Source organism: Girardinichthys multiradiatus, chromosome 4 (genome assembly GCF_021462225.1).
Source record: "Girardinichthys multiradiatus isolate DD_20200921_A chromosome 4, DD_fGirMul_XY1, whole genome shotgun sequence".
Taxonomy (NCBI): Eukaryota; Metazoa; Chordata; class Actinopteri; order Cyprinodontiformes; family Goodeidae; genus Girardinichthys; species Girardinichthys multiradiatus.
Genome location: NC_061797.1, coordinates 48959447 through 48987154, shown reverse-complemented (window position 1 = coordinate 48987154; position 27708 = coordinate 48959447). Strand labels below are relative to the sequence as shown.

Genomic DNA, 27708 nt, shown 5'->3' with positions numbered 1-27708 from the left:
AGCTGTTTTATTCCACGTATTCCTTGCAGGAGGATATCCAGACATTTATAGCTAAATATGTGAAATAATAATTTACTTTTATAAAAAGGTAACAGTCTCCTCATAATAACTTAGTGATCAGAAAGTTGATGAAACTGAAGATGTAATTTACAATCAGGGTCCGACACTGTTTGAGTTCATGAAATGTGTGGCAAACGATGAATTTTAATAACATGAACCAAAAACCAACAGCTAATCATAAATTTAATGAGCTTTTTAACAAAGCATTTGTGAAACCTAAAACTTATGTTAGCTTTACAGATCGCTGTTACAGAAATGTAAAGCAAAAAATGGACAGAGAACATGTTCTGTACAATCCTGAGTGAAGAAAGCATGAACCTCACGTTGCTTCAGGTCCGAGTAAAAGAAAAAATATTACATATGAGTTCATCAGCGGCTTACTGATGGAAACTTGTCACATTGTCACTAACAGATAACAGCAATAAGATGTTTAATGTGTTATCAGATATAAATCTGAAGGTAAAACACTTTAAATACTTCTCTAGAAAGCAAACATCATTTCCAGCTGAGACGTTCAAACTGTCCATCGTTTTCAAATATGCAGGAAGTATCATGTGTTAATAAAAAGGGTGAATATAGTGAATATTTCTGATGCATCATCAGGTCACAGCTTAAACCAAACGGCACAAATGTCAAACCAGCTCCTTTAAAAGTTTCTCATCCATCCGCCTGAATTCTCCTACATGTTACACTTATGTCCCAATAGCATATGCCCAGCAGAAAGCTGCTAATGTAGCCATTGCATGTACATGGCTTGGTAGTGTTAGTTGAATTGTTCTAGCCTGTTAGAGAGTTTGTTAAGAGAGTTAAGAGAGTTGAATAATTTTTGTTCATAAATTCTTATATTTTAAGTTGTTCCATGTGTGTGCAGAGTTTAGCTGTTCAGTAATGCCAGTGCTCAATTCACTCTTTCATCTATTGTCTTAATTGCACTGCCATTCACAGGACAATACTTGACAGACCAAGTGATTATTTAATGAAATATTAAATAATATAAGCATCCTGATTGCACAACACGTTCATTGCTGCCAAAAGGTAACTACACCATGCAGCCTGCTGGGTTTCCCCAGGTAGGAAAGCTTCTACTACTTGCAGTGAAATAACTGAACTTGACTGCATTTTATTAATAACTGAGATCATATTTGAATGGATACAACTGACTTTGAATCTGTCTGAATGTTTTTGCAGTGCATGCATGTGTTCTCTCCAGCTTTTCTGGCTTCCTCCCATAGGTCATGAATATGACTGTTTGGTTAATTGGTCTCTGTCAGTTAGGTAGTGTATGAGTGTGGGTCTGTGTGCACCCTGCCTCTCATTAAATGACTGTAGGTATGATTCCATTTTTGTCCAGTCTCTTTTTCTTATTGTTGCATCATGACCTCTGACCTTAACTGAGGCTGGGAGGCCTGTAGAGCTTTAGATGTTCTGGGTTCTTCTGTGACCTCCTGGAAGAGTCGCTGATGAGCTCTTGGATCAATTTTGGTAGTTCTGCTTCTCCTGAGAAGATTCTCCACTATTCCATGTTTGTAGATAATGGTTCTCATTGTGGTTCTCTGGAGTCCCAAAGCCTTGGAAATGGCTAGGCAACTCTTTCCAGACTTACAGACGTCAGCGACTTTGTTCCTTATCTGTTATTGAATTTCTTTAGATCAGGACATGATCAGCTGCTCTTTGAGATCTTATAGCCTACTTCATGCTGTCAGACAGGTTCTGTTTACAGGATTATTTGATTCTACAGATCTGGCAGTAATCAGAACCAAGTGTGCTCAGGGAAACTGAATCAAGGAAATGTGGCTAATCACAATTAATTCATTATTTACCCGAGGTGTCATTACTTTTTCACATAGGGACAGGCGGTTTTAGGGAGCTGCTTTTAAAACAGATTTCTGTATTTAATAATCTTTGATAATAAAATGTTTCATTCTGTGAAACGTTTAAAATGACACAAAAAGGCAAAAAGCACAAGAACTCTGTGAGGGGGTGAATAATGTTCCCAGCACTGTATACATCACAATACAGAACTTTGAGAAGAGTCTTTCTTCATGTTTTCCTGTGATAAAGACTTCCTCTGGTCTTTTAAAAGGGGTCTTCAGAAGTTCTTCAGACTTTCTGAAGATCTGTCAGAGTGTGTCTTTCGGTTCTGGCTGCTTTGTCTGGTGTCAGTCCAGTGCAAGCCATAATGTGGTCATAAGATCTCCAGAACATGTCTGATCTTCATGTCTTTAAGAAACAGGAACAAATCCAGCCAAGATCTGACACAGAACCTGAGAGATTCTTCATCCCTCAGCTGAGCACCTGCTGCTTGCAGAGTTTTCTAACTGAAAATGGTGAAGATCCATGACTAGAAGGGGATGGGACCAAAGTATAAAGGACACCAACTCCTGAGAAATCCTCTCAGAACACCTGGAGAACTGTTCTGCAAGAACATGTACACAGATTACATGAAAGTCTGGACGTCAGGGAGGAACATCTGAAGAAATGAGTGTGGGTCAGGAGAACTATCAGACATCTAGTTGTTCAGCAGTTATAACCAGTGACAGTTTTCTTCATGCCGTAAACCTCTGAATTAACTGAATCGAGATGTTCTGTAAGTTGTGCTGCACCCGGCAGCTGAAAACACCAGCAGGAAGGACGACTGGATCTCTGTCCTGAAACAGCACAACCTGGTGAATATCACATCACTGATCCCAGAACATGTGCACTATTCATAACACGAGTGCATTAAAAGACATGGCAATATTTGATATTTCACCATATCCCATTCATGTCATCGTGTTTGGACCCACAGAACCATTGTTTTTTATATGTCATCATACAGGGATAGGAGGGGTTCGTGCTGTGTTTTAATGTGAATATAACTGGCATCATGAGGGAGCATTTTGGAAAATGAATAGAAATATTGTTAATCTTAAATAAAGCCTTTGAAAGGCCGAAGGGAAAAAAATAATGAGTTTTCTTGTTTTTATTGTCTTATTGAAACCGTTTCTGACAAAGTTCATGGACTTTGTTGGACTGGGAGTCTAAATGGAGCCCAAGAGATCCTGGTTGGACTGAAAGAGGGTCAGTTAGCAGGAAACATGAACCTGAATTTGTTCCTGTTTATGATTGTTTTTATTTGGTTGTATTCTGTATAAAGATAATAAGGTGATGTTCAGGCTGTAGATCAGGCATGGTCATAATGGTTGTCACGTGGCAACCTGGGTTTGTGTTTGGAGGAGTTGTACTGATCTACTACTCTTCTGCAGTACGTGGCAGTGCATTAACATGTGAAGACAACAATATTTCATAAACACTTCTGCATCCAAACATTTTAGCAAATATAATTTCAAACATAAATCAGATCATCAGTCCAAGTTCTCCTGTGGTTTCTGCTCCACTAACGTAAAAATCCTAAGATCTGAATGAGTCCACAGCTCTGTAGCTCCACCTTCTGGACAACCTTCCCATTTTCAATTCAGATTCTGGATATTAACGGTGTTTGACAGGGCAATATAACATTATTATAATGTTTGCTTGGCTTTTGGCTGTCAAGATCTGCACTCAGCAGGGAAAACTCTGGATTCATCTTACTCTTCACCACAGAAGTTGGTATCCTACAGCTTGGCTTCAGAGGTGTTTGGGTCAGATCATGTGACGATTTGAGATCTGCTGATTGGACAGAACACAAACACAAATAAAATCCCCTCCTGCTGCATGTTGTTTGTGGAGAATGGAGACAAATATCAAGCCGGGAGGGTCATGGGAATTCTTAGGCTTCCTCGGCTTTGAATCACACCTGACTGAGAAGGTCAAATCATGTTCGCTGCTCCTGTGGGATTGTCCTAAATCCAGGCAGCTGCTCCCCTTGCAGCTCCAGGTGTTCTTAGACACATGAATGTTCACAGGTCTTCATACAGCAGCATGCCGTTGAAGATGGTGAGGGGCTCTACAGAGTGGGGTAATTTCCCCCTCACCAGGTCAATGCACACCGTGTCCCCACGCTGCAGAGACAGGATGATGCTGAAGACAGCCAGAGAGCCTGTACTGATTTTAGATTCAGCCACAGGCTTGGCCTCCAGATCTTCAGGCTGATAGCCTCCTGAGTCCATGCGGGTCATGCTGTAGTTGGACTTGGCCAGGACGGCTTCGATCTTTTCATTCTTATGTCCCGTCAAGACGGCGCTGAAGTGGTAGTGTCCATCTACAGGGGCGGTGAAAATACCTGAAGAGAAACGATTTCTCTGTTAAAGCTCAAACCAGATCTTCCCACAAGCTGGACTCAGCAAAGGACACATCAGTGTGTGAACAGGAGCCACAGGTAACCAAAACCCTTCATCCTGAAACCAGCTCACCTGTTGCTGGGTTGTAGAAGTTGCCCTTGTTAACAAAGACTTTGTTGAAGACAATGGTTCCTGTTGTTTCCTTGGGAGCAGTAAGGCCAGCAGAGAACGACAGCCTGGGTCTATGAGCATCAACTCCAGGAAGACCTGAAGACACAGAGAAACAAGCAGAGAAATATGATGAAGGCTGTCTGAACATACTGGAACAGTTCACAGTCCAGGAAAACATACCTGGTTCACCTTTTGGACCTGAAAAAAAAACAACAGAAAAAGCTGTTAGAGTTTTTTATTCAAAAAATCAGAAGCAGATTCATCATGCCAGTTTTTTTTTTTTCTTTTGCGCAAAAATGTTTTTGTTCATTAAATCAAATTCATTTCAAAAATACTTTTTTTTAATTAGACCCAAAGGTAAATTAAATGTTGTTATAGCTCATATTATGAAGGTTTCTTCAAAGAGTCGTTGTAGATGCTGATGTCTGTGGGCAGGAAGGATCTCCTGTAGCGGTCTGCCTTACAGCAGATCTGAAGAAGCCTCTGACTGAAGACACTCTGTTGTTGTAGGACAGTCTGATGAAGAGGATGCTCAGGGTTCTCCATAATGTTCTTCATTTTATGAAGAATCCATCTTTCCACAATGATCTCCAGAGGTTCCAGAGGAGTCCCCAGAACAGAGCCAGCCTTCTTTATCAGCTTGTTGAGCTTGTTTAGGTCCCTGGCTCTGATGCAGCTACACCAGCAGATGATGGCAGAAGAGATCACACTCTCCACAACAGACTTATAGAAGATCTGCAGCATCTTGCTGGAAACACTGAAGGACCTAAGCTTTCTCAAGAAGTACAGTCTGCTCTGTCCCTTCTTGTAGATGGCTTCACAGTTGCATCTCCACACCATTCTGTTTTCCAGGTGAACACCGAGGTATTTACACTCCTCCACCACCTCCACCTTTTCTCCCATGATGGAAATAGTGTTTGACTTATTCCTGTTCCTCTTAAAATCTACAATCATCTCCTTTGTTTTATATTCATTAATAGATCAGTGCTGATAGCACTGAATAAAAAAAACTGTATAACAAGACGTCTGCCAGTCCAGAGGCACTGTCCCCAACCGCCACGCAATGTTGAAGAGGCGTGTCAACCATGACAGCCCCACAACATCCAGAGACTTGAGGTACTCAGGACGGATCTCATCCACCCCTAAAGCCCTGCCATTGCAGAGCTTTTTAACCACCTCGGTGACTTCAGCCTGGGTGATGAAAGAGTCCAACCCTGAGTCCCCAGCCTCTGCTTCCACCAGGGAATGCGACATCCTCAAAATACTCCTTCCACCGCCCGATAATGTCCCCTTTTGAGGTCAGCGGCTTCCCACCCCCACTGTAAACAGTGTTGATGAAGCACTGCTTCCCCCTCCTGAATTGTCAGAATCGCTTTGAGGCCAACCGGTAGTCCTTCTTCATGGCTTCACCGAACTCCTCCCAGGCCCGGGTTTTTGCCTCTGCCACAGCCCGGGCCGCGGCACACTTGGCCCCACGGTACCCGTCAGCTGCCTCAGGAGTCCCACAAGCCAACCACAGCCGATAGGACTCCTTCAGCTTAACAGCATCCCTTACTGCCGGTGTCCACCACCGGGTTCTGGGATTGCCGCCGCGACAGGCACAGCAGACCTTACGGCCGCAGCTACGGGCAGCAGCATCGACAATAGATGCGGAGAACATGGTCCACTCGGACTCTATGTCTAAAAACATCCCCCGGGATCTGGTCGAAGCTCTCCCGGAGGTGGGAGTTGAATACATCCCTGGCCGAGGGCTCCGCCAGGCGTTCCCAGCAGACCCTCACTATGTGCTTGGGCCTGCAAAGTCTGTCCGGCTTTCTCCTCCTCCAGCGGATCCAACTCACCACCAGGTGATGATCAGTGGACAGCTCAGCCCCTCTCTTCACCCGAGTGTCCAAAACATGCAGCCGAAGGTCTGATGATACGACAACAAAGTCGATCATTGACCTCCTGCCTAGGGTGTCCTGGTGCCAAGTCCACTGATGGACACCCTTACACTTGAACATGGTGTTCATTATGGACAACCTGTGACTAGCACAGAAGTCCAATAACAAAACATCGCTTGGATTCAGATCGGGGAGGCCATTCCTCCTGATCACGCCTCTCCAGGTGTCACTGTCGTTTCCCACGTGGGCGTTGAAGTCCCCCAGCAGAATAATGGAGTCCCCGGGAGGGGCACTATCCAGCGCCCCCGACTGGGACGCCAAGAAGGCCAGGTACTCCGCACTACCACTCGGCCCGTGCTGCCACTCCAGAGTAGAAGAGAGTCCAGCCCCTCTCGAGGAGATGGGTTCCAGAGCCCACACTGTGCGAGGAGGTAAGCCCAACTTTCTAGTTGATATCTCTTGACCTCCCGCACAAGCTCAGGCTCCTTCCCCCCCAGTGAGGTGACATTCCACGTCACTATAGCCAGCCTAAGCATCTGGGGATCGGGCTGCCAAGGTATCCACCTTTGTCCACCGGCCAATCCTCTTTGCAATGGTCCCTCATGGTTCCCCCTGCAGGTGGTGGGCACACTGGGGATGGCCTCGTGTCTCTCATTTGGGCTTGGCTTGGGCGGGTTCCACAAGGAGCAACCCAGCCACCAGGCGCTCTCCAACGAGTCCCGACCCCAGGCCTGGCTCCAGGGTGGGACCTCGGCTCCGCCGTACCGGGCGACGTCACGTGCGTCGATATAATGGTCCTCATGAGGGTGTCTTGAACTGCTCTTTGTCTGAACTGTCACCTAAAGTGGAAGATGACGAGTACGAGTACGAGTATTTAACAAGAAGGGGCTAAAGACTGATCCCTGAGGATCCTGGGTAAAAAACCTCACTGAGATTAAAAAGCCTTTTCTAAAGAGTCAGAGAAAATAATTAAGAATAATAACAAATTATTTTAGAGCGATAAAAATGTCTGAGCAGATTCAGCAGAAACAACTATTGCCTACCTGGAAGACCTCGGGAGCCAGTGTCTCCTTTTTGTCCAGAAGGTCCAGGGAGTCCCCGGGGGCCCGGGACCCCAGGGAGGCCCTTCTCTCCTTGAGCTCCTTGGAGGCCTGTGGGATGATAATGATGATTCACAAATGAACAGGAAGATGGAAACAGCTTCAGTTTAAAGATAATTAAAACCATTCCAGATAAAGCAACATATCCAGCCAAAGAATCAGAAATAAATCTGGTTGTTTGACAAAAAGGTACGTTATTTATAAGTTAAGATCATAAATAAAACCAAAGCTTGCTTTTTCTACTGTTGCTAACCAGGCAGTATGGCAAACTCTGGGTAAAAGAGGAGTCAAATAGCTGGGAGGCTAGAGAAAGCCAATTTATCATACAATAGGAAAGGATGTTTACAGCAGATATCCAAAGTTTTTTACTATTTCTTTTTAAAAGTAAATGATTTCTTATATCTGTAATGAACATCTCAAACATCTCATATGTCGCTATTTTTTATTCCTGTGAGCTGAGCTCTCACCTTTCCACAGTAGACGTATGTGGCTCTACCTTTAATACATGTCCTAAGAGATCACTAAAAATGTGTTTCAGATAAAGAATAACTTGAAAAAAATAAAATTTTAAAATATCCGTAGTATTTATGTTGTCACAATTTTCTTAAAGCTACAGACTTCTTGTAACTAAAATAATGAACAAGCAAATGTCTCCTTAAATATTTTACAGATCTCTGCATAAATTGATAGGCTTCCATTTAGCTACAAAAACAACTTAAATAGGAGCATTAATAACCTTAAGCCTGACGTAGATATATTAAATATGTCTAATATTCTTTGGCTATCTGGTGCTAAAGGTCCGAACCTCATGTGTAAGTCACAAAATCAAGTTTAAATGTTAAAGCAGACAAACCTTTTACAGAGTTTTACATATCTATACACCAAAGTTCTAAAATCTAATTTTGCATAGAAGGAAGATTATTTTAAATGTTTTTAATTCTGGTCTGTAAAACTGACATTTTGATGTCCTATCAGTTCTGCAAAAAAAAAAATAAAACAAAACTAGGACACCCTATCATAGTCTGCAGGTTATTGTAACATATTTGGACATACAGATAATACTGAAAATGTAAAGTTATATAATATAACAATGAAACCTAAAAACACATTTTAAATCTTTCTGCAAAATGAAATAAACAATGCAGCTTTTTATGGAAATGACCTGGAAAGCAGCCCTGAGGGAGGACAGCCCTCCTTTCCTGCATCAGCCAGCGCCATATGAATGAAAGCTCAGCCTTTCAACTAAAAACGGCCCTTAAAGGTTAAAGGAACCTGAAGCTAGTTTATGATCTGTCACTTGTCATGAGGTCTGTACGAGTTAAATGTTCCATTGGATTATTTTACACAGTTTGTAGCTGCTTAAGGTCATCATGGTAACCTTAGCTGCAGCTGCCACTGTCTATTACTAGGTACTGAAGTTTAGCCACACCAGCACCTTACACAGGACATCCAGCAGAGGGCAGCACCTTACTGAATACAGGATAAACAGCTCAAACCACAGTCCTCACCTTTCATTAGTTCAAGGAGAGTTTACACATCTTGGCATTTCCATTAACTGTTAAAGAATCAAACCTCAGCAAATGGAATAAAAATGTCTTTTAAAGTGAGATTTTGTTCTGGATGAGAATCAGAGCATTGCTGTGGCAGACATCTGGAGGACGGCTGGACGATCTGAACCAAAAACCAGCAAAGAATAGGAGCAGAGAAGGGGCTCACCAGTCTGATCAGAGAAACTCTGCAGGACCTGGTTTAGGCTGGAGTTCAAGTTCTTCATCCTGCTGTGGATGTTGTTCTGGCTCTTCTGAATAAGATCCAGGATTCCTCCATGCTGGATGACAGACTGGTTCAGACCAGAGATGTGTGTCTGCAAACCCGACACGTGATGATTCAGCCCTGTATTAAACAACCCAGAAAACACACTGAAGTCAGACATTGCATAACATAATTTCTCAGCCTCATGGTGAACATGGATTTCTCCTGCTTTGCTCCAAACATCGACGGGTTCCGCTCTGCTCACGTCTCTCCCGCTGAGCTTCAGCTGAGACGGTCACATGACTCAGACAGACCAGGAGCTGCAGAGACCAAAACAGTCTCCCTGCAACACAGCTGCAAAGGTTGCTTTCACACTGCATGGGAAGAGTTATATGGTAGAATCATTTCAATAATATTGCTTTTCTTATCGTTTGGGGATGGAATTTAAATTGAACTAAAAGTTGTATTAAATGCACAGCTGCCCATCAGATCCCTGGAGAAAATCTGATTGTTTTAAAAGGCTGGATGACAGAAATGTAGACATCCAGTAAACCAGTAAACCCACGGACTCAACTGGGTTTTTATTATTGTGCCTTATTTGATCCAAAGAGCTCTGAAACAGCTGGAGTTCCATCAGAAAAAATAAAATTGAAACTGGCTGGACACCAGAACTATTCATTCAGAACCAGGTCATCAGATGGACTTGTTCTGTTAGCTTTAAGCTTTCCTTCCTGCTGGTAGGACATGGCTGATGTTTGGTCTGAGCAGATGGTGAAACATAAGACATTGGTCGGGTTTTAATGCAACTGTATGAATTCATTCTGCTGTTCAGGCTTAGAAAGATTCCTGGGATCAGGGAAATCCAGGATTTCAGTGTGTCGGAACCAGCTTCATACAGATTACTTCACCAGCTGGGAGATATTTGCTTTACATAAATTAATAATGAATAGATTATAATCAAAGAGCCTCATCAGAGTCAAACACACCTTCTTTAACCTTATAGATGGAGTCAAATACGCTGTCCAGCCTGCCCCAGACTCCTTCCAGCTTGGAAAGTCTCTTCTCCAGACCATCTCCAGACCTCCTACAGTCCCCCACCTCCACCACCACCATGCTCTCAAAGCGGCGGATATCCTGATCCATCCTCTCCAGACGCTCCTGGCTCTCCTGGATGTGCTCCGTCACTTCTTGCTGCATTTTGTCCAGCTCAGAGATGATCTTATCCTTGGTGTTTCCTACCAGAGTTCAGAGAGGGAGAAAGATGAAGTAGGCACGGAAGCTGCAGGATGAAAGCAGGTGAACGGCGTTCCTGAGCTCACCCAGGTCGGTTATGACGCTGCCGTGTTTTTGCACCGTGTGTTCCAGGCCCTTCAGGGTGTCATTGATGGAGCTGAAGGTGAAGATGATCTCGGTGAGCTCGCCTTGCAGTGTCTTCAGCTGCATGTTGTTGAAGGATCCTCCAATTACGCTGTGACCATCTAAAGGCTTCTCTGCTTCCAAGCTGGAACCATATCCGGTACCAGGGACACCAGTACTGCTGGAGCCATCACCTGCTGGGCACAGATACTTCCCCTCAGGTTTAAACAAGTTCCCATCAGACACCAGCATTTCTTTACATGCCATCAGAGTCAGAGACCTTTAAGTAGAATAAACTCAAAAGAAGCTGATTGGCTAAAAAGTGAATAACTTAAAACATTTGACCTGTTTCTCTGTATCCGTGCTCTTCATTTTATTTGTGAACTTTGAGGTTTACGAGGAAACTGGAACTGAGGACGAATGATTAAATAATAAACCTTCTCCTCTGAGACATTTAGAACGGACGCCAAAGACTTTATGCAGAAGACATATTTCTCCTGGAGGGCGCTATGTTCTGCATTCATCTTCTGTTGAGCTGTTTTAGTCCTACTTACATATTTTAGATCGTCAAACAAACATCAAAGTCAATCTGAGTAAGAATAAGAAATAATCTTTCCAAACTAACCTCACCCTGTGTGAAACAGTAATTACCATCACTCACTATGCCCAGGCCTGATTACCATAAGACCTTTAGAATGAAGAAATCACTTAAACGGAACCTGTCTGACAACATGAAGTAGGCCAAAAGATGCCCTGATCTAAAGCAATTCAAGAACAGAGAGAGAACAAAGTCACTGACATCTATCAGTCTGTAAAGGGTTACCGGGCCATTTCTAAGGTTTTTGGGCTCCTGAGAACCACAGTGAGAACCATCATCCACACATGGAGAAAACATGGAACAGTGGAGAACCTTCCCAGGAGTGGCTGAGCTACCAAAATTACTCCGAGAGCTCATCAATGACTCATAGGAGGTCACAGGAGAAGAAAAGCCCCCACTGGAACGTTCCAAGGCCAAAACCACTGCTGACCTGAAAAGAACAGACAGGCCCGCCTCACATTTACCAAAAAAACATCTGATCCCTAAAACGGGGAAAATATTCTGTGGCTTGACAAAAGTTAACACTTCTGGAAGCTGTGCTTACATCTGGTCTGAACTAACAGCATTTCAGAAACAGAACATCATGCCTACACTCAAACATGGTGGTGGTGGTATGATGGTCTGCGTCTGCTTTGCTGCTTCAGAACCTGGAGAACTTGCTGTAACTGATGGAACCATGACTTCTGCTCTCTAGCAGAAAATCCACTTGAGTTCTGGAGCAGGATGATGATCCAAAGCACAGCAGCAAGTCCACCTCTGGATGGCTCCAAAAAACTAAATAAAGCTTTTGGAGTGGCCTAATCAAAGTCTGGACTTAAATCAAACTCAGGTGAATCTGATTGAGATGGCATGACCCTAAACAGGCCATTAATTCTAGAAAACCCTCCAATGTGTCTGAATTAAATCATTTCAGCAACAGGAAACTGTTTCCAACGTCTCTCTGAAACAACAGGAGTGGATGTGAAACCAGGATGTGGGCCTTGGTCTACAGAAGGTTCTGGTAGATAATCTCTTGGCAGACTTTTAGCTCTTCTAATATTTATACGAAATGCTTCATAGTAAAGTCCTGACTTTAAAACTGAATTTCTCCTCTGACAGAAACAAGGAGAGTTTCATGTTAAGCTGAATATTATTCGTTACAATGTTCAGTTCAGAAGGTCCAAATGATGTTTAATAAAAGCTCCATGCTTCTGTTTCTGTCGGTGAAACCTGAAACAGAACTAATCAGTGTAACCTGGAGATGACAAATGAACAAGTTGAAAAGATGAAGGTGTATCTGACCTGTAAACGTGTCAGAACTCGTCCTACATCGCTCCGTGCACCTTGTAACGTTGTCTCGCAGTGAATGAACTTCGTCTTGCAGGAGCAAGCAGATACGATTGCAGCCACCTCCTTCTGAGTCCAGTCTGGTCTGGATTAGGCTGATCTGGTTCTGCATGTTCTGCAGAACCTCCTGGATCCTGCTCAGATCCTGGGACTGATTCTTCAACCTTCGGAACTCTTCCTCAACCTTCCCACAGAGCTCGCAGTCCTGCCCCAGCATATCCACCTCCTTCACGATCCGTTCGAAGTGCTCCCCGTGGTCCGAGGTCAGAGACTTGATCGCCCGGACGTCGTGGCTCAGGTCCAAAACCTGGATAGTCATTTGGATGTTATCATCCATGAAGCCAGGCAGTTACCGGTTCTTCACATCAGCCAATCACAGTTCAGTACTTTATATGAAATATAAACAGAATCAGATCAAATCAGGCCATCAGCAGTGAACATCCAGCTGAAACCACATATTTACATCCACCGCATAAAAACATACAACTTTTATTTCCTCCTGTTTTTCCACATTTACCTTTAACAACATTATTGCTAAATGTTACTTCTCCTGACAGAACCGGTGTTAGTGGGTCTGGTTTGTGGACTCTCTCAGCTCCGCATTGGACTGAGATCGGGACTTTGTGACAGCCGCTGGGGAGGAAGAATGATCGGCATTCATGGTAAATTTGCTGCTGTTAGTAAAAGCATTTTAAAGTGAAACATGTCTGTTAAACTGCCTCAGATGCTCCACTGAGGAGCACCAAGTGTTAAATCGGCAACACTTTAGAAGGACGTCTTTTAGAAGATGTTTTTGTCTTCTCTGCAAGCAGAAGAAAGCATGAATGTTGGAAAGGAAGCTAATGTTTAGCTGCAAGTTAGCAAGGATTTCTTTCTCTTTTACTTGTTCCAAACTTTTCAGACTTCATGGAAACCAAAATTGTAGCCCAGGTTCTGCTGGGCCACAGCAACATGAGTTCTGGAGCAGAGAACCTCCTTTGCACCCTTACAAGCCCAAATGTATTCATACCCCTGGCACATTTAGGTACCTTTACCAACATGTTTATTCTAATTGGAAGTAATAACTTTGTGGAGTGACCCAACCAGAGTACAGAGTTAGATTAGGTTGATGGGAGGGAGGCCTTCCAACCTCAAAGACTCGGAGCTCAACATAAATCATCCAAATACCAGAGAAAACATGATGAAAGTTGCTTGGCTGCTGGAAGGTTCCGACTGCTGGAATGACAACAGAGATTATTTCCAATGATCGTTGGGAAGAATATAAATAATTACTGACATGCCAATTTTAATAACATGAATTTTTACAATAAATTAAATCTGACAGGGCCATGGATGGTTTTAGGCTAGACTTACTGCTACTATAAATGATAATAATAATAATAATAATAATAATAATAATAAATTTTTGCTTTTAGCCCTTAGTAAATTACCTACTGCTTGTAATAAATTTTTTTTGCTTATTTTTAAGACATTTTAACAAAAACGTACTAATATTAATTCTAGTGATGAATTCGTACTCTCAGTTTTTAGACCATTACATTTTCTCTAAATCATGGACTTAGTTGTCTTTACACCACTGAGTAGCTGCTGAAGGACACTGTCCATCTGGGAGACCCATGTATGCCCAATCTTCCTTGAGATGTTGCTTCAGCATTTTCACATAATGTTCTTTCTTCATCATGCCACCAATTTTATAAAGTGCATCATTTACTTTTGAAGCAAAACGCCCCAGCAGCATGATGCTGCCACCACCGTACGTCACAGATGGGATGGTGCGTTCAGGCTTACAAGATTTCCTTAAAGTGTAACAACGGTCATTATGACCCAAGACTTTAAGTTTCATCAGACCATGGTGCATGTCTCCAGTTATGGAGGTCTTTATACGGGTTGATGGCTGGACATTCCTACTGTTTGAACAGATGAACCTGAAACCTTCAGACAACTGGAAACTGAACCCAAGGATCAACCAGATTGGTGGTGGTTCACCATACATGAAGGAGATCTTTGCGTGATTGCCCAGGGCCAACACAACGGCTGGCTGCAAGACCGCCCAGCACAGAGCCACCATTTAACTCCACCATCCTAAATTATCCTGTCAAAAGCTTACAAAGCCATGACATCATCATAATCTGGGCTTTCCCAAAACAGCAAACTATTCTTACTGTGTTTAAACATCTAACTATTCTGGCCTTTGACAAAGAGAAGGATTTTGGTGATTCTTAGGGACCCAAAACAGAAAAAGTTTGACCTAAACTTTAGTCTTTTTTAACGCAGTAAACGAGTAAAACCAGGTTCTGTGTGTTTATGTTTAGTGTCTCTAAGGTTCTGGTCTCAGCTGAAAATGTCCTGATGCTGGTAAAACTAGGTGAAGGTGGTCTGGACTCACCCGGTCATGCAGAGAGTCTCCTGACACCGAGAGGTCTTTCAGTCGAGTGTTGAAATGTCGAATCTGACCCTCGTTGGCGATCACTCTCCACTCCAGAGATTTCTTGGTCGTATTTTCTCTCCCTCCAGATAATTCTCCTTCTCTACTTCCTTCTCCCCCACCTGTTCCGAAGATACCTCGCCCATCTTCTCCTGCTCCTCCTTTACCTCCACTTGTTCCAACAACACCTCCCTCAGCTTCTCCTGCTCCACCCACTCCGCCTCCACCACCTTCATGACCTCTGCAACCACACTCCTCCATCCTGCGACTCATTTCAAAGGTGCTGTTCTCCATCTCTGAGAGCCTCTTGTCATGGTCAACCAACTCTCTCTTCACTTGCTCCACCTCCAACTCCACATCTTCGATCCTGAAGGTCCGGTCGTCGAACCGGTCAGACAACACAGTCCTCAGGTCGTCCAGCTCTTTGTGGACGTAGTCTTTCAGGTCTTTTTCCAGGTAAGAGCAGATCTGCTCAGTTCGATGAACACTGCTGTTGATGTGAAGCTCTAGGTCCTCCAGCAGATTCCTCAGTCCGTCACCTGTCACCCCACCATCTTTGCTTCCCTCTCCACCAGCCAGACCTCCTCCTTTGGATTCTCCACCGTTATTGGTTCCACCTGTTCTGCTGGGCTCCAGACGTTTGAGCAGAATGTTGATGTTCTCAGAGGCCGAGCTGATCTTGTTTTCGGCATCACCAATGCGACTTTGGAGGTCACCGATGGAGTCACAACATCTCTGGGAGCGCTGAACTTCCTGTTGAAGCCTCTCTATGTCCTGTTGGTACCGAACATCAGCGGCATTCAGCTGCTTCTCCAGAGCTCGTATCCTCTCCTGGTCTTCCCGCTGCTGTCGCCGCAGATCCTCCACACCAGCCTGAGAACATCAGGACAAACGATATTGTTTCTCAAACTGTGGATTGAGATAAACTCACAGTGCTGAACATGAGATTTGTTGAGGAGAAGACGTGGAATGATTAACAGAAAAGGAGCCTGGAAATGTCCAGGTTGGGATGAAACTAATTTACCTCAAAGACAGATTCTCTGCACACAACTGAAACGAGGTTGGTTCAAACATCTGAACACCTCTCATTATGTTCGTGTGGTGATGTGAAACACTTCAGAGGACCATTGGAGGATTTACCTGACAGGACGAGCAGGACAGCAACACTCTGCTCTCTAGCTCCTTCAGGATGTTGTCCTTCAGTGAGTTCAGCTTCTCTCCACTCAGTCCTCCACCTGAAACATCTCCATCCAGCTCATTTCCTTTCCCGTTAACCAGGTGGTTGTTGATGCTGACCAGAGTTTTATCATGAGCCTGTTGGAGACATGATGAGGAAATAAGCTACAGGTATAAAATCTCTGAGATTTTTCAGCAATCTGAGTTCCTTTATCATCCATCCATCCATCCATCCATCCATCCATCCATCCATCCATCCATCCATCCATACATACGTTTTTTTGCACTGCACAACCCTGTTCACGGTTACTGTTTTCAGCTACATCTATAAACTCTGTGATTCTGTTTATAAACACTGATCATAATGAATTATAATGTTCGGGACTGATTGGCTGGTCTGTCATTTGTGTGAAACAGAGTTTATACAGTTAAATAGTTCTACAGTTAAGCCTAAATTAATCATACTGCTGGCAAACTTAGTTTCAAATTTATCTTTGGACAGTGCTGGTTTGTGAATTCATTTTTAGAGGAGGGGTCACAGTTGGGGGCAAGCTAGTTTTAAGAAATCCTTCAGCTTCTAATCTAGGTGGTCAGGTTTTAGGGTAAGAATTTTGGGGGAGAGATTAAATTTATAGGTTGATCATAAATCTAACATTATTATTAGAATTAAGCCAAAAATGTTTTGGGAGTGTAGATTTTGGAGAAAGATGATTTGTGCCGGCTTTGGTAAGGAGGCTTTAAATCAGTCAAGATAACAACCAAGTCTTTACCACTATGTGGTAAAGGATGCCAATAAACACATTTCCAATTATTTCTGAGAAGGATATTCATGAATTTTGAAAACTAACTTTTCAATAAAATGAATACTCCTTTTACATTATTTTATTATCTCTTGAGATGTAGTTTGCTAATATTCATCTGTAACAACAGATTCAAAGTGATATAATTCAGACAATTATTCCTGCAGAACTCTGACTCACCTTGGTGCGGTTGTCTAGCTGGTCCAGTTTGGTCTGAATGCTGTGGATCGTCTCTTTTATCTCCGGCGGAGCTGCATCTGCTGGGTTTTTTCCTGGTTTGACGGGTTCATGACGGAAATGTTCGTTCATAGTGGACTGGAAATCCTGCAGTTTCTCCGTCAGCCTTTGGATCTTTTCCTCCAACTTCCTTATTTCCTCACGGTCCTGTCGCCCTGAAAGGAAAGATAATTCCAAGTTTTTAGGTTTTATGTTGAGCTGAGACAGCTTGAAAGACAAATAGGAAAAAAATCAACTTTAAAGAAATCAAAATGATGAGCAAGTTCCAGCCTTTCTAAGAGAATATTATGGTCGACTGGATCAAATGCAGCACTGAGATCTAACAGAACCAGAACAGACACAAGTCCATTATCTGAGGCCATAAGAATATCATTAGTGACTTTCAGCAGAGCTGTTTCAGTGCTATGATGAGCTCTGAAGCCTGACTGAAACTCTTTAAACAGGTCATTGCTGTATAAATGTTCACACATTTGATTAGCAACTATTTTCTCAAGAATTTTAGATAAAAACAGAAGATTGGATATAGGTCTGTAATTTATTAAGTCATCTTTAGTCATTTTACCTCCATTCTGTCCAGTTCCCAGAGCACTTCCAGTCCCTACTCCATTGGACACATGAGTTCCTGCTCCACCAGTTGGGCCAATGGTACAGTCCGTTCCACTGTAACCGTGGCAACACTTCCACTCCATCTCCGTCACTGTTTTGTAGTCCACTTTGTAGCGTGGCCTCATGTAGGTCCGATACCTGCGGAAACACCAAACATGAAGGCTCAGCCTGCTGGTTTTGGGAGGGTCGTTGGCTGAAATGGGTCACTGTTTACTCACACCACGACACGGCTGCACTGTGCACTGCCCCAGCTACATGGATGGTAGTCAGGCTTCACGTAGGTTTCGACCCCATCTTCGACCACACAGCTCACTGTCTTTGTGAGCACAAATGCACACCAGTTCCTTCAAGATAGACAAACATGAAAAAGGTTAAACTTTATCTGGGTTTCAGATGTGGTTCTGTTCCTACTTTAGGACACCTGCACAGTAAAGTATTCTGGTACTTAAAGGTCACGGTTGATATCAATTCAGTAAAACAGGAGCAAGAAAAAAATAACAGAAAGACAAGAGAAGAAATCCTTCTGAGGCCAGGGGGTTCTGAGATGGGGTTCTGAGACGGGGTTCTGAGACAGGGTTCTGAGACGCAATTCTGAGACAGGGTGTTCTGAGACGGGGTTCTGAGATGGGGTTCTGAGACAAGGTTCTGAGACGTGGGGTTCTGAGATGGGGTTCTGAGACAAGGTTCTGAGACGGGGTTTGGAGACAGGGTTCTGGAACAAGATTCTGAGACGGGGGGTTCTGAGATGGGGCTCGAAGACGAGATTCTGAGACGGGGTTCTGAGACGTGGGGTTCTGAGGTGGGGTTCTGAGACAAGGTTCTGAGAGGGGGTTCTGAGACAGGGTTCTGAGACAAGATTCTGAGACGGGGTTCTGAGATGGGGGTCCTGAGATGGGGTTCTGAGACAAGGTTCTGAGAGGGGGTTCTGAGACAGGGTTATGGAACAAGATTCTGAGACGGGGTTCTGAGATGGGGGGTTCAGAGACGGGGTTCTGAGACAGGGCGTTCTGAGACGGGGTTCTGAGACGGGGTTCTGAGATGGGGTTCTGAGATGGGGTTCTGAGACAAGGTTCTGAGAGGGGGTTCTGAGACAGGGTTCTGAGACAAGATTCTGAGATGGGGTTCTGAGATGGGGGTCCTGAGATGGGGTTTTGAGACAAGGTTCTGAGAGGGGGTTCTGAGATGGGGTTCTGAGACGGGGTTCTGAGATGGGGTTTCTGAGATGGGGTTCTGAGACGGGGTTCTGAGACGGGGTTCTGAGACAAGATTCTGAGATGGGGTTCTGAGATGGGGGTTCTGAGATGGGGTTCTGAGACAAGGTTCTGAGACGGGGTTTGGAGACAGGGTTCTGGAACAAGATTCTGAGATGGGGTTCTGAGATGGGGTTGTGAGACAAGATTCTGAGATGGGGGTTCTGAGACAAGGTTCTGAGACGGGGTTTGGAGACAGGGTTCTGAGAGGGGGTTCTGAGACAGGGTTCTGAGACAAGATTCTGAGACGGGGTTCTGAGATGGGGGTTCTGAGATGGGGTTTTCAGACAAGGTTCTGAGAGGGGGTTCTGAGACAAGATTCTGAGACAGGGTTCTGAGATGGGGGTTCTGAGATGGGGTTCTGAGACAAGGGGTTCTGAGACAGGGTTCTGAGACGAGATTCTGAGACAGGAGGTTCTGAAACAACTGGTTCTGAAACAGCAGGCTGTAAGACAGCAGGTTCTGAGGCAGGGGGGTTCTCAGGCATCAGGTTCTGAGACAGCAGGTTCTGAAACACCTGGTTCTGAGACAGCAGGATCTGAGACAGCACATGCTGAACCACGGGGTTTTGAAACAGCAAAAAACCCACAGAACCTTTATTGTCAGTGTGACATTCAATCGGACCAAACTTCTCCTGGTTCAGCTCGGTTAGAATTAACAACAGAATAACAAATGCCAGAATAATGAGAGATTTTTGGATTAATTTCTATAAAGTCAGAAGTTTACATACACTACGGCTGTGTCCAAATTCAGGGGCTGCATTCTTGGAAGGACCCGGCCCAGGTAGGCCGTTACGCATTCAGTACGCACGTGTACCAAATGAATACAGCCCTGTTTTAGACCAGAACTCCTGCAGAATGTTTACATGGATCTAAGAGCTCAGGGCAACATACTGTAGGGCAACTTTAAAAAGTGACACCAGAACAAAACAGAAGACTCCCACCTGCCACTAAAATCTGTTATTTGGGAACATTAAGGGTTCTCATGCAGCTACAGTGGAGAAAGAAAGGTGGACCGAACCAGAACTTAGGTTCACTGAATTTAATTTTTCATCTGAACATCAAGCTGAATGGAAACATCACTGGTTCTGGGGAAAAATCAGCTAAACTCCAAATCCAGCTGCCTGCAGCATTCAACTGGTCCAAAACGCTGCATAGTACACTGGCACAAACCTAATGAGTCATTCTGACCCGGAAGGGATTTACCAACAGTTGCTTTTTTGGTGCATCCAGTTACATTCATCTATCAGTCCGTCCTGTCGGTCCGCTCCATCCATCCCTCAGTTCTATAGAACCCCTTTTTATTTGTATCTTTTGATTGAAGGGAACCGGAAACGTATCCAACAGTGACCTCAAACACAGCTTGACATCATAACAGCATGAGATCATAGAAAAATTATAACAAACCAGCCAAGATAACAGGATGAGTGAGCAGCTACAGGCAAGTATGAAGAGCATGGGAATGTCCAGCCATCATACTGCTGGACAGGAGACAGGTTCTGTACCAAGGAGGGCTGAAAGGCCACTCAGAGAGGAAAATGTCATTATTCAAAAGGCAACATCAAGAGCCAGATTACAGTTTGCATTCAGAGACAAAGACCTATTCAAAGTAGACCAAGGTACAAGGATGGCAGCATCATGCGGTGGAGTTGTGTTTGCTGCATGAGGGACTGGTGCACTACACAAAATAAATGGCATCATGAGACATAAATGACTCTCCCAAATGGACAATGTTCCTCAGCATGCCGCCAAATTAGTCACACGATGGCTTAAGGTCAACAGTGTCCATGTTTTGGAGTCTCCATCACAGTCCTGATCTCACTCCCCGAGAAAACATGTAGATAAAGCCAAGAAGGTGCGTTTGAGATAGGTGGCCCACAAACCTCACCCAATTATACCGGTTCTGTCAGGGGGAATGGGCCAAAGTTCCAGCAAGCTGTTTTTAGAAGCTTGACGGCTGGTCTCTGCCTGTTTAGGCTCTAGTTGGTGTTCTAAGGCAGCATCCTGCAGGTCTGTAGGAGATACACGCTCATTGTTCCTGTGAGTTATTGTGTTAAAGGTCACATGAAACTCAGCTGATGTCATCAGGGCAGTGATGAATGTGTCTGTGTGTGAGCGTGATGAGTAACCTTCTCGACGCAGCTGCTGGTCACAACTATCTCTGTTTCTATGAGGACGGAGTAGAAACTTCTGGATGAGGAGAACATGACTGGGCAGCTGGTGGAGAAGCTTAGCTTTCTATTCAGGGTCAGAAAACAGAAGCTAACAGTCATCTAAAGCTAAAGGACTGTATGGTACAACCTGAACACACTGACATAAAACCTAGCGGCAGTGCAAGCAGAAATTATTCACACCCTTCCCTTTTTCCTCATTCTGCAACATTACAGGCTGATTTTAAAACAGATCTGAGTTCAGTTTCCCTTAAAAACATGTCCTACCGTGTTCACAAGTATTCAGAACCATGGCTGAATCCAGCTTTGGCCGCGCACACAGTCTGATTTCTTGTCGATTTTCACACCTGTTTTAGGTAAGTTCTCTCATTCTGCTCTGCAGATGCTGTCAGACTCAGTCGGGGTAGATGGGCCATGTCAGCAGCAACACGTTTTTAGGTCTCTCATCTTCAGCAGGATTTAGGTCCAGACTCTGGCTGGGCCACTCAGTCTGCTCCTGAAGCCACTCCTGGCAGGGTGCTTCAGCTCATTGTTGTGCTGGAAGATGAATAGCTGCCTCAGTCTGAGATCCAAAGCACCCTGGAGAAGGTTTTCTTGAAGAATCTCCGTATTTGGCTGCTGTCATCTCACCCTCTATGCACTTGTCGTTCAGTTCCTGCTGTTACAGAAAAGCATTCCCACAGCATGGTGCTGACTCCACTATGCTTCGTAATAGAGATGTTGTTGGCCAGGTGATGACTCCAGACATGATGCTTGGAGTTCATACCAAAAATATTTATGTTAGTTTAATGAGACTAGAGAATTTAGTTTTTCCTGGTCTGAAGATCTCTGAGGTTCATTTATGCCAAATTATAGCAGGCTGACATGTTGATTTGGCCACTTGGATGAAGTGTATTAGTAATGCTGTCCTTCTGGATACTTATCTTATCTCCACAAGAGAAGCTCTGCCTTTGGAACCATTGGGTTCTTGGTGACCTTTCAGTCCAAGTCCCTTCTCTACAGAAGGTCCTGGTGGGTCCACACTTCTTCTGTTTCCATAATGGAGACCATAGAGCTTTCTGAGACATTTGCTGCTGCTGATATTTGTTCTATCCTGCTCCAGATTTTGTTTCAACACAATCTGGTCTCAGACGGGTTCTCGGAGCTTAGTTCTTGGTTTCTGCTCTGTTGCTGTGAGACCTTATAGACGGCTGTTTTCCATTCCAGATCATGTCCAGCCAGCAGAATTTACCTCTGGAGGGTCCAGGTCGAGCTGCAGAAACATCTGAAAGCTCAGATGCACCTGCGTGCTATTTTAAACCTCCTACCAGGGGGTGTGAAAACATATAGTTGTGAAAAGTCAGGACACCCTATGGCAGCCTATGTACTTTTTTCTATTGTAACTGGAAATATGAATAACTAATATGGAGAGAAAGAGGCAGAAAACTGGGGAACCCAGGATCCTGAATCTCCAGATGATGACACGACTGATGTTTAAAACAAAACCAGACAGAACCTCCAGGAAATCACTGAGAGTCGGTGGACCCACGGGACAACGGGCAGATTTAAACCCAAATCAGATTCTGTACGAACAATTCTGCTGTAGAGGAGAAGACGTCATGTTGCTTCCTGACACCAAAACAACAGGGTGGGACAGATTAGTTTCTACTATGAAACACTGATCATGATTTTCCTGCTTGTCACAGAAGACTAAAGGATGGTTCCGTCATTTTGCAGAGTTGTGGTCAGAAGAATTTCTTCTGAGTGTGACTGAAAAGGTTAGAATAATGCTGGAACTGAGCAGCGGTTTGGACTCACTCTGGGTGAACATGTGGACTATATTTCCCAGCGGAGGGATACATGTTTGATAATCGTGGTCACCAAAAAAAAAATTCCTGACATATTTGACTAAATGAAAACCCAGCAGCTGTTCGTTCTCATCAACATCTCCTCTGGATCATCTCCTCTGCTTCCTTTTTGGATCCTTTGACCCGGCCTTAAATCATATTGGCACACACAGTGCACTGGTTCTGGTGCAGGTTCTACGACGTGGGGTCAGGAAACTGACCCAAACGTCTACTAGGTCAGATGGATGAACAGGGGACTAAAATCTCTCAGTAGATTCCTAATATCCAAAGGCAAGACCCAGAAATACTGAGACAGGAACCAGACATGAGAAAACAAAGATATCAATTGGATCAGACTCGGTTTGGAGTGAAAGTTAAAGTGTCATTTGGTAACATTTTTCACTGTCTCTGGATCAGAATTGGACAACAATTTTGGATCGGGTCTATTGTGGCATTCAAATATATTCCTGGACTTCCCTGGACTTCCAAATTCTGGTTCTATCTGGGGCGACATGATGTAATAAAGTTGGTAAATGTCCAAATGAAGAACAAAATATATTTAACTAAATAGTCTTACCGTCTTCCTGCTTTGGGTTCAGTACCAACAGAACTATGTTGATGGATTTTATAGGAAAAGTCTCAGTTTGTTTTGCCTCTTAAACTAATTAGTTGTTGGTTCTTAATGACCAGAACATCTTTATGTTCTGCTGCATTCAGCAACAACAGCAGTCACATGACTAGCATAGAGTAGCTTGGGATTTATGGAGATAGCTGATATCTGTTATTGATCCAAACACCTGTTGAGAGTTCTATCAAACATCCAACAGGGGTACCAGACAAACCAGTAGGGCCAGACTCAGTCTGCTGACTGGGTTCTGGTCCTGTGGTCCTGGACTGCAGTGAGAGCTTCATTCACATAATCAGCAGTGGATCAGAATCTAGTGGACTTCACCACAGCTGCTCTCTGTCACCGATTCTGTTCAGAACTCAGTTCAGCAGCTTAAGGTTTCACTGCTTCTTTCTGGAGATAGGTTCATAGAGTAGGGACTTCCAGCTGGTTCTGGAATGGCTGGGGGTTCTGAGACGGGAATTCCTGTGGGAATCTATACCTTTTGAGTTAATCTGAAAAGTTCAGCAATTTGCAGGAGCAAATAGCAGATTGATGCTCCTCTGATCATCAAGCCTTATTTATGCCATCTGGAAGGCTCTTTGAGAAGGTGCTTCAGATATCACCAGGACCTTTGGGTGGACCCTGGACTCTATGACTTGGGATGACCTTGCATTGTTTCAAGGGCAGCTTGAGGAGGTTAGTGAGGAGTAGAAGGTCTGGGCGTGACTCCTTAGCCTGCAGGCCCCGTGATCCAGTTCAGATGAAGAACATAATATGAACCAGCAGAGACCCAGAGTTTCCAGGTTGGATGGGGTTCAGGTAGAGAGTAGCTGCAGGTATCAACAGAGAGGACAGGTAAACAGGTGAGGAGACGCGAGGACAGACTGGGACAGGTAAGACAGAGGACAGTTGAATACAGCTTTAACTGGTATTGGGCAGGTTCTACCAAAGACTGATAACGTGATGAAAACTTCAGAACTGGAAGAAAATCATCAAAGATTTTTCCTTATTCAGAAATATAGCAAATAAAAGTAATTTCAGTAATTTGAAAGATTTCAGTTCAGTTTCAGTTCAGTTCAGTTCAGTTCAGTTCAGTTCAGTTCAGTTTAGTTTAGTTTAGTTTAGTTTAGTTTAGTTTAGTTTAGTTTAGTTTAGTTTAGTTTAGTTTAGTTTAGTTTAGTTCAGATCAGATCAGATCAGATCAGTTCAGTTTAGTTTAGTTTAGTTTAGTTTAGTTTAGTTTAGCTCAGATCAGATCAGATCAGATCAGTTCAGTTCAGTTCAGTTCAGTTTAGTTTAGTTTAGTTCAGATCAGATCAGATCAGATCAGATCAGATCAGTTCAGTTTAGTTTGGTTTGGTTTAGTTTAGTTTAGTTTAGTTTAGTTTAGTTTAGTTCAGATCAGATCAGATTCAGTTCAGTTCAGTTCAGTTCAGTTCAGTTTAGTTCAGTTTAGTTTAGTTTAGTTTAGTTTAGTTCAGATCAGATCAGATCAGATCAGATCAGATCAGTTCAGTTCAGTTTAGTTTAGTTTGGTTTGGTTTAGTTTAGTTTAGTTTAGTTTAGTTTAGTTTAGTTCAGATCAGATCAGTTCAGTTCAGTTCAGTTTAGTTTAGTTTAGTTTAGTTTAGTTTAGCTCAGATCAGATCAGATCAGATCAGATCAGTTCAGTTCAGTTTAGTTTAGTTTAGTTTAGTTTAGTTTAGCTCAGACAGATCAGATTCAGTTCAGTTCAGTTCAGTTTAGTTTAGTTTAGTTTAGTTCAGATCAGATCAGATCAGATCAGTTCAGTTCAGTTTAGTTTAGTTTAGTTTAGTTTAGTTTAGCTCAGACAGATCAGATTCAGTTCAGTTCAGTTCAGTTTAGCTTAGTTTAGTTTAGTTTAGTTTAGTTTAGTTTAGTTTAGTTTAGTTTAGTTTAGTTTAGTTTAGTTCAGATCAGATCAGATCAGATCAGTTCAGTTTAGTTTAGTTTAGTTTAGCTCAGACAGATCAGATTCAGTTCAGTTCAGTTCAGTTTAGTTCAGTTTAGTTTAGTTTAGTTTAGTTTAGTTTAGTTTAGTTTAGTTTAGTTCAGATCAGATCAGATCAGATCAGTTCAGTTCAGTTTAGTTTAGTTTAGTTTAGCTCAGACAGATCAGATTCAGTTCAGTTCAGTTTAGCTTAGTTTAGTTTAGTTTAGTTTAGTTTAGTTTAGTTCAGATCAGATCAGATCAGATCAGTTCAGTTCAGTTTAGTTTAGTTTAGTTTAGCTCAGACAGATCAGATTCAGTTCAGTTCAGTTCAGTTTAGTTCAGTTTAGTTTAGTTTAGTTTAGTTTAGTTTAGTTTAGTTCAGATCAGATCAGATCAGTTCAGTTCAGTTTAGTTTAGTTTAGTTTAGCCCAGACAGATCAGATTCAGTTCAGTTCAGTTCAGTTTAGCTTAGTTTAGTTTAGTTTAGTTTAGCTCAGACAGATCAGATTCAGTTCAGTTCAGTTCAGTTTAGTTTAGTTTAGTTTAGTTTAGTTTAGTTTAGTTTAGTTTAGTTTAGTTTAGTTTAGTTTAGTTTAGTTCAGATCAGTTCAGGTACAGATTCAGATTCAGTTCTGTTTAGTTCAGGTTCAGTTCAAATTCAGTCCAGTTCAGTTCAGTTCAGTTCAGTTCAGTTCAATTCGGGTTCGGGTTCAGGTTCAGGTTCAGGTTCAGTTTAGTTCAGGTTCAGTTTAGTTCAGGTTCAGTTCAAATTCATTTAAATTCAGTTTAGGTTCAGTTCAGTACAGGTTCAGTTCTGTTTAATTCAGATTCAGTTCAGAACCAGTCCAGATTCAGTTCAGGTTCATATGGTCTCAAGGAACTTTCCAAAAAAAGATCTTGTTTAGATGCAGAAATATGAATCCGACCCAACCCAGTTTTAACAAACCCTGAACCAGAGAAAGTTTTATCTGATTCAAAACTTCTGTGTTTTATCCAGTTGATGGTCTAGACTTTATTTGTATTCAGAACCAAAGGCCCAGTATGGCTTTCTGTGCCCCGGCATTAGTGTGATGTTTAAAGACAGCAGAACACTATGTTTTATTCTAGGCTGGTTCTAAGCTTCTCGGTACTCACAGAGATCCAGATTTGGAAAAGACAAGAAGGAAAAAACATTTTCATGATTGCTTTTCAGTGTTTGTGCAGAGAAAAACTGTGAAAGCGGTTCCGTCCCAGTCCCAGCAGAACCATGGAATAATGTTTCAGGAATGAGTGACATCAGAAACACAAACCTAACCCAAACGACATAATTCCTGCTGATCAGCTCCACTACATGGAGAGAAGAACGTCCCTGCTCTCCATCACAGCACCAGGTTCTGGCTTCATAGAGCTGAAGGTTCTGCCCTAAGCCTGGGAACAGCCAGGTCCAACACCTTACTCAGTGGCTGACCCCAACCGCAGTCAGAACCCAGACCTGAGGCCCATCAGCAGCAGTAGTTAGTGTTTCATAGTTTCTATCAGAACCCTGATGTCAGAACCACATCAGCAGATCCACTCCCAGACTGAACCAGAGCAGGATTCAAACCAGCAACCCTGTTTCATCCACAGCCAAACCTAAAAGAAAGGTTCTGGTTCTGGTTAATCAGCAGCTCGTGTTTTAAATTAATCTTCATACAAATAAACAGATATCTACACATACACACGCGTGGGCGCACACGCTCGGTGATGTCATCGCCCCTGCATCTTCATCACCATCATTCTTTCCGTGCACGTGTCATCTCACCTGTGTCTGCTGGCTGCGCGGGCTCCGTGCGTGTGCGTGTGCCCGCCGGTATACAGGCTGTAGGAGGCCCGCATCGGGAACGTGCTCCTGGCGTGCTCACAAATCCAGAGCACGAGCAAAAACAACGGGAGCGCGCCCATCACGATCAATACGTTACCGATATAGATGATTGATCCCTGATCAGATCGTGATCAACTGCTTAGATGGCGGGAAAATATGTCATCTCCATGGAGACGGCAGAAAGTTCCGAGAATTTAATCCTAATGACTCATGATCCGGGTTCTGGTCCAAACAGGGTCCATCGGGGCCTGGGCTGTCCTGATCCCGGTCCAACCCGCCTCTAACCTGCCTTTAACCCGCTTTGGCCCGGTTCTGAAAGCTGCCGTAGGTCCATTAGAATCTTAGAAACAAAGAGAAGAAAAAGTTGCG

The 27708-nt window shown here is 43.4% G+C and overlaps 1 protein-coding gene across 2 annotated transcripts; it reads right to left on the bottom strand.

Moving 5' to 3' along the window:
* Positions 1-175: 175 nt before the first annotated feature.
* emilin1b (elastin microfibril interfacer 1b) lies at positions 176-27708 on the bottom strand. Of its 2 annotated transcripts, none has more exons than XM_047363193.1 (14): positions 27280-27708; positions 17908-18033; positions 17646-17827; positions 17027-17238; positions 16011-16184; positions 14832-15743; positions 12401-12752; positions 10485-10718; positions 10152-10400; positions 9130-9306; positions 7357-7464; positions 4611-4628; positions 4392-4526; positions 176-4261 (listed from the first exon to the last, which is right to left on the bottom strand). In XM_047363193.1, the coding sequence occupies exons 1-14, from the start codon at positions 27417-27419 to the stop codon at positions 3939-3941; spliced, it is 3342 nt and encodes a 1113-aa protein (XP_047219149.1). In that variant the 5' UTR covers positions 27420-27708; the 3' UTR covers positions 176-3938. The 2 variants fall into 2 exon arrangements, with proteins under 2 accessions (XP_047219149.1, XP_047219150.1); XM_047363194.1 differs by having other exon boundaries at positions 10485-10715.